The 7,500-nt window shown below is 46.6% G+C and overlaps 1 protein-coding gene across 1 annotated transcript in view; it reads left to right on the plus strand.

The window, feature by feature from the left end:
• LOC115184389 (glutamate receptor ionotropic, NMDA 2A) overlaps positions 1-7,500 on the plus strand; it is a gene marked incomplete at its 5' end in the record, with an annotated part of 109,166 nt that overhangs the window by 17,785 nt on the left and 83,881 nt on the right. Inside the window, 3 exons of the mRNA XM_029745341.1 lie at positions 1,917-2,031; positions 5,036-5,088; positions 6,331-6,480. Of these exons, the coding sequence (XP_029601201.1) occupies positions 1,917-2,031; positions 5,036-5,088; positions 6,331-6,480 (318 nt within the window). The remainder of the gene's footprint in view (positions 1-1,916; positions 2,032-5,035; positions 5,089-6,330; positions 6,481-7,500) is intronic.

Raw genomic sequence — 7,500 nt, forward strand, 5'->3', positions numbered from 1 at the left:
CACTGGAGTAATATGATCAAATTTTCTGGTTCTAGTCAGGATTCTAGCAGCCGTATTTAGCACTAACTGAAGTTTGTTTAGTGCTTTATCCGGGTAGCCGGAAAGTAGAGCATTGCAGTAGTCGAGCCTAGAAGTAACAAAAGCATGGATTAATTTTTCTGCGTCATTTTTGGACAGAAAGTTTCTGATTTTTGCAATGTTACGTAGATGGAAAAAAGCTGTCCTTGAAGCAGTCTTGATATGTTCTTCAAAAGAGAGATCAGGGTCCAGAGTAACGCCGAGGTCCTTCACAGTTTTATTTGAGACGACTGTACAACCATCCAGATTAATAGTCAGATCCAACAGAAGATCTCTTTGTTTCTTGGGACCTAGAACAAGCATCTCTGTTTTGTCCGAGTTTAAAAGTAGAACGTTTGCAGCCATCCACTTCTTTATGTCTGAAACACAGGCTTGATGGTGTTGGTGGTGATGATAGTGGTGGTGATGATGATCGTGGTGGTGATGATGGTGGTGGTGGTGATGATGATGATAGTGGTGGTGTTTATGATGATAGTGGTGGTGATGATGGTGGTGGTGGTGGTGGTGATGATGATGATAGTGGTGGTGTTTATGATGATAGTGGTGGTGGTGGTGGTGATGATGATAGTGGTGATGATGGTGGTGGTGGTGGTGGTGTTTATGATGATAGTGGTGGTGATGATTGTGGTGGTGGTGGTGGTGATGATGATAGTGGTGATGATGATGATAGTGGTGGTGGTGATGATGATGATGATGATAGTGGTGGTGGTGATGATGATGATAGTGGTGATGATGGTGGTGGTGGTGGTGGTGTTTATGATGATAGTGGTGGTGATGATTGTGGTGGTGGTGGTGGTGATGATGATAGTGGTGGTGATGATGATAGTGGTGGTGTTTATGATGATAGTGGTGGTGGTGATGATGATAGTGGTGGTGTTTATGATGATAGTGGTGGTGTTTATGATGATAGTGGTGGTGTTTATGATGATAGTGGTGGTGATGATGATGATAGTGGTGGTGTTTATGATGATAGTGGTGGTGTTTATGATGATAGTGGTGGTGATGATGATGATAGTGGTGGTGGTGGTGATGATGATCGTGATGGTGGTGGGGATGATGATTGTGGTGGTGATGGTGGTGGTGGTGATGATGATGATAGTGGTGGTGGTGGTGATGATGATCGTGATGGTGGTGGGGATGATGATTGTGGTGGTGATGGTGGTGGTGGTGATGATGATGATAGTGGTGGTGGTGATGATGATGATAGTGGTGGTGTTTATGATGATAGTGGTGGTGTTTATGATGATAGTGGTGGTGATGATGATGATAGTGGTGGTGTTTATGATGATAGTGGTGGTGATGATGATGATAGTGGTGGTGGTGGTGATGATGATCGTGATGGTGGTGGGGATGATGATTGTGGTGGTGATGGTGGTGGTGGTGATGATGATGATAGTGGTGGTGGTGATGATGATTGTGGTGGTGGTGGTGATGATGATGATAGTGGTGGTGGTGGTGATGATGATAGTGGTGGTGGTGATGATGATAGTGGTGGTGTTTATGATGATAGTGGTGGTGTTTATGATGATAGTGGTGGTGATGATGATGATAGTGGTGGTGTTTATGATGATTGTGGTGGTGATGATGGTGGTGGTGGTGGTGATGATGATGATAGTGGTGGTGTTTATGATGATAGTGGTGGTGGTGATGATGATAGTGGTGGTGGTGATGATGATAGTGGTGGTGGTGGTGATGATGATCGTGATGGTGGTGGGGATGATGATTGTGGTGGTGATGGTGGTGGTGGTGATGATGATGATAGTGGTGGTGGTGATGATGATTGTGGTGGTGATGATGATGATAGTGGTGGTGGTGATGATGATAATGATGTGTTTCAGGAACATGATGCACGTGACCTACGAGGAACGTGACCTGTCCTTCACCGTAGACGGTTACCAAGCCAACCCCAAACTGTCCGTCATTGTCCTTCATCCAAATAGGACATGGGAGAAGGTAACAATGTTTTTATCAGTATTTGTTTAACTGTTTATTTGAATGTACTTGACAGGGACCATGTACGATTAAACTTTAGGAGAGTGCACTTGTTGTAAAACACAAAGGGCCAGTGGTGTGTAGTGGAGGTTATGTGCAGGTATAAGCCGTATACCCAGTTTTGTTTCAGGGGGCATAGGGTAAACTCACTTGTTAATCCCTACTGATGCGTATCAAAGTAGTGTAGTGGAGATATACTACTGATCAATGATGTACTACAGTAGAGAAATCATTAGCCGGTTGGGTAGGAAAGACATTTCAACTGATGAGATCTACCAGTAAATGCTAACTAAGGCAACGACGGGTATGAAAACCAGGTGTTGGAAAACGTTTAGTCCACAGGTCCACCTGGTGGGGAGCCAACCTGACAGGCCCACCCAGTGGGGAGCCAACCTGACAGGCCCACCCAGTGGGGAGCCAACCTGACAGGCCCACCCAGTGGGGAGCCAACCTGACAGGCCCACCCAGTGGGGAGCCAACCTGACAGGTCCACCTGGTGGGGAGCCAACCTGACAGGCCCATCCAGTGGGGAGCCAACCTGACAGGTCCACCCAGTGGGGAGCCAACCTGACAGGCCCATCCAGTGGGGAGCCAACCTGACAGGCCCATCCAGTGGGGAGCCAACCTGACAGGCCCATCCAGTGGGGAGCCAACCTGACAGGCCCACCCAGTGGGGAGCCAACCTGACAGGCCCACCCAGTGGGGAGCCAACCTGACAGGTCCACCCAGTGGGGAGCCAACCTGACAGGCCCACCCAGTGGGGAGCCAACCTGACAGGTCCACCCAGTGGGGAGCCAACCTGACAGGTCCACCCAGTGGGGAACCAACCTGACAGGCCCACCCAGTGGGTAGCCAACCTGACAGGCCCACCCAGTGGGGAGCCAACCTGACAGGCCCACCCAGTGGGGAGCCAACCTGACAGGCCCACCCAGTGGGGAGCCAACCTGACAGGCCCACCCAGTGGGGAGCCAACCTGACAGGCCCATCCAGTGGGGAGCCAACCTGACAGGCCCATCCAGTGGGGAGCCAACCTGACAGGCCCATCCCAGTGGGGAGCCAACCTGACAGGCCCATCCAGTGGGGAGCCAACCTGACAGGCCCATCCAGTGGGGAGCCAACCTGACAGGCCCATCCAGTGGGGAGCCAACCTGACAGGTCCACCCAGTGGGGAGCCAACCTGACAGGCCCATCCAGTGGGGAGCCAACCTGACAGGCCCATCCAGTGGGGAGCCAACCTGACAGGCCCATCCAGTGGGGAGCCAACCTGACAGGCCCACCCAGTGGGGAGCCAACCTGACAGGTCCACCCAATCAGATTAATATGGTTTAAGCATTGTTCTGGCAGCACTACACCACTGCATAGGGCCGATGGGAAGACAGCAGTCACACACAGCATGATGTTAAAGCACCACTACACCACTGCATAGGACCGATGGGAAGACAGCAGTCACACACAGCATGATGTTAAAGCGCCACTACACCACTGCATAGGGCCGATGGGAAGACAGCAGTCACACACAGCATGATGTTAAAGCCCCACTACACCACTGCATAGGGCCGATGGGAAGACAGCAGTCACACACAGCGTGATGTTAAAGCGCCACTACACCACTGCATAGGGCCGATGGGAATACAGCAGTCACACACAGCATGATGTTAAAGCCCCACTACACCACTGCATAGGGCCGATGGGAAGACAGCAGTCACACACAGCATGATGTTAAAGCGCCACTACACCACTGCATAGGGCCGATGGGAAGACAGCAGTCACACACAGCGTGATGTTAAAGCACCACTACACCACTGCATAGGGCCGATGGGAAGACAGCAGTCACACACAGCGTGATGTTAAAGCCCCACTACACCACTGCATAGGGCCGATGGGAAGACAGCAGTCACACACAGCATGATGTTAAAGCACCACTACACCACTGCATAGGGCCGATGGGAAGACAGCAGTCACACACAGCATGATGTTAAAGCACCACTACACCACTGCATAGGGCCGATGGGAAGACAGCAGTCACACACAGCATGATGTTAAAGCGCTTTCAGCCCTTTCTCTGAAGGAGTAGAAGGCCCATTGTTCCCCACTGTGTTATTATAAATCCTTAGGCCTTTCTCTGAAGGAGTACAAGGCCCATTGTTCCCCACTGTGTTATTATAAATCCTTATCCCTTTCTCTGAAGGAGTACAAGGCCCATTGTTCCCCACTGTGTTTGGGTAATAATTTGTAGAGTGGCTCTATTTCCCCTCAAAATCATTCTGAATGTCTAAAGGATCCAGATGTTGTTCTGAAATATGAACACAGAAATAATGGACGTTATGAACTCATATTATGGTGGCGATTTGACAAAATTACAATCATGGTCTTGAATTGGACTCGCGTTTTTCTGGTCTCGGTGTTGACTCGGTCTCGGACCTCCCGGTCTTGGTCTTGAATCGGTCTCGCTTTAGGTGGTCTCGAACACAACACCGGAAGGTACTGTTGATATCTACTCTCTGTATATCTGTCCAGCTGGTAGGGAGATACTGTTGATATCTACTCTCTGTATATCTGTCCAGCTGGTAGGGAGATACTGTTGATATCTACTCTCTGTATATCTGTCCAGCTGGTAGGGAGATACTGTTGATATCTACTCTCTGTATATCTGTCCAGCTGGTAGGGAGATACTGTTGATATCTACTCCCTGAAAAATACTAAATATGACCTCTGTGTGATTCTCTCCCCCACCCCTCTCTCTGTCTGTCTATCTCTCTCTATCTATCTCTCTCTCTCTATCTCTCTCTTTCTCTCTCTCTCTCTCTCTCTCTTTCTCTCTCTCTGTCTCTCTCTGTCTTTCTCTCTCACTCTATTTCTCTCTCACTCTCTCTCTCTGTCTTTCTCTCTCTCTCTCACTCTCTCTCTCTCTCTCTCTCTCTCTCTCTCTCTCTCTCTCTCACTCTCTCTCTCTCACTCTCTCCAGATGGGTCGTTGGGAGAATGGGACCCTTTCTCTGATGTTCCCGGTATGGCCCAGGTACAACTATTTTAAAATCAATTTACATTGTTAATATGACATAGTTACATGTAATATAAAGTTAGTCAGTAGGCTGTTTATATGACATAGTTACATCTAGTTACGCGCTTGTCTAACCCTAACCCCCTGGACAGGACACTAGTCTAACCCTAACCCCCTGGACAGGACACTAGTCTAACACCTAACCCCCTGGACAGGACACTAGTCTAACACCTAACCCCCTGGACAGGACACTAGTCTAACCCTAACCCCTGGACAGGACACTAGTCTAACCCTAACCCCCTGGACAGGACACTAGTCTAACCCTAACCCCCTGGACAGGACACTAGTCTAACCCTAACCCCCTGGACAGGACACTAGTCTAACCCTAACCCCCTGGACAGGACACTAGTCTAACCCTAACCCCCTGGACAGGACACTAGTCTAACCCTAACCCCCTGGACAGGACACTAGTCTAACACCTAACTCCCTGGACAGGACACTAGTCTAACCCTAACCCCCTGGACAGGACACTAGTCTAACCCTAACCCCCTGGACAGGACACTAGTCTAACCCTAACCCCCTGAACAGGACACTAGTCTAACCCTAACCCCCTGAACAGGACACTAGTCTAACCCTAACCCCCTGGACAGGACACTAGTCTAACCCTAACCCCCTGGACAGGACACTAGTCTAACCCTAACCCCCTGGACAGGACACTAGTCTAACCCTAACCCCTGGACAGGACACTAGTCTAACCCTAACCCCCTGGACAGGACACTAGTCTAACCCTAACCCCCTGGACAGGACACTAGTCTATCCCTAACCCCCTGGACAGGACACTAGTCTAACCCTAACCCCCTGGACAGGACACTAGTCTAACCCTAACCCCCTGGACAGGACACTAGTCTACATGACAGTTCCATGAGACAATTTAATAAACAAAATGACTTATATTGTTATATTATATTATTATGTGTTCAATATAATAATGGATGATATTGTCTGTGTAAGCAGGCATAACTCGTCATAATGCATTACAATGTGTGTGTGAGCAGGTATATCTTGTTATAATGCATTATAATGTGTGTGTGAGCAGGTATATCTTGTTATAATGCATTATAATGTGTGTGTGAGCAGGTATATCTTGTTATAATGCATTATAATGTGTGTGTGAGCAGGTATATCTTGTTATAATGCATTATAATGTGTGTGTGAGCAGGTATATCTTGTTATAATGCATTATAATGTGTGTGTGAGCAGGTATAACTCGTGGGGAGACGAGGAGGCTGATGAGAACCACCTGTCTATCGTGACTCTGGAGGAAAAACCCTTCGTCGTCGTTGACAACGTAGACATCCTGACTGGAACCTGCATGAGGAACTCTGTTCCCTGTAGGAAACATGTTAAAGAGTAGGTCTACACCTCTATCACTCTATCTATCACTCTATCACTCTATCTATCACTCTATCACTCTATCTATCACTCTATCACTCTATCTATCACTCTATCTATCACTCTATCTATCACTCTATCTATCTATCACTCTATCTATCTATCACTCTATCTATCTATCTATCTATCTATCTATCTATCTATCTATCTATCTATCTATCTATCACTCTATCACTCTATCTATCACTCTATCTATCTATCATCTATCTATCTATCTATCTATCTATCTATCTATCTATCTATCTATCTATCTATCTATCTATCACTCTATCACTCTATCTATCACTCTATCTATCTATCTATCTATCTATCTATCTATCACTCTATCTATCACTCTATCTATCACTCTATCTATCTATCTATCACTCTATCTATCACTCTATCACTCTATCTATCACTCTATCACTCTATATATCACTCTATCTATCTATCTATCACTCTATCTATCTATCTATCACTCTATCACTCTATCTATCACTCTATCACTCTATCTATCACTCTATCACTCTATCTATCACTCTATCTATCACTCTATCACTCTATCTATCACTCTATCACTCTATCTATCACTCTATCACTCTATCTATCACTCTATCACTCTATCTATCACTCTATCACTCTATCTATCACTCTATCTATCACTCTATCACTCTATCTATCACTCTATCACTCTATCTATCACTCTATCTATCTATCTATCACTCTATCTATCACTCTATCTATCTATCTATCTATCACTCTATCTATCACTCTATCACTCTATCTATCACTCTATCACTCTATATATCACTCTATCTATCTATCTATCACTCTATCTATCTATCTATCTATCACTCTATCACTCTATCTATCACTCTATCACTCTATCTATCACTCTATCACTCTATCTATCACTCTATCTATCACTCTATCTATCACTCTATCTATCACTCTATCACTCTATCTATCACTCTATCACTCTATCTATCACTCTATCAC

The sequence above is a fragment of the Salmo trutta genome, unplaced genomic scaffold (assembly GCF_901001165.1).
Source record: "Salmo trutta unplaced genomic scaffold, fSalTru1.1, whole genome shotgun sequence".
Taxonomy (NCBI): Eukaryota; Metazoa; Chordata; class Actinopteri; order Salmoniformes; family Salmonidae; genus Salmo; species Salmo trutta.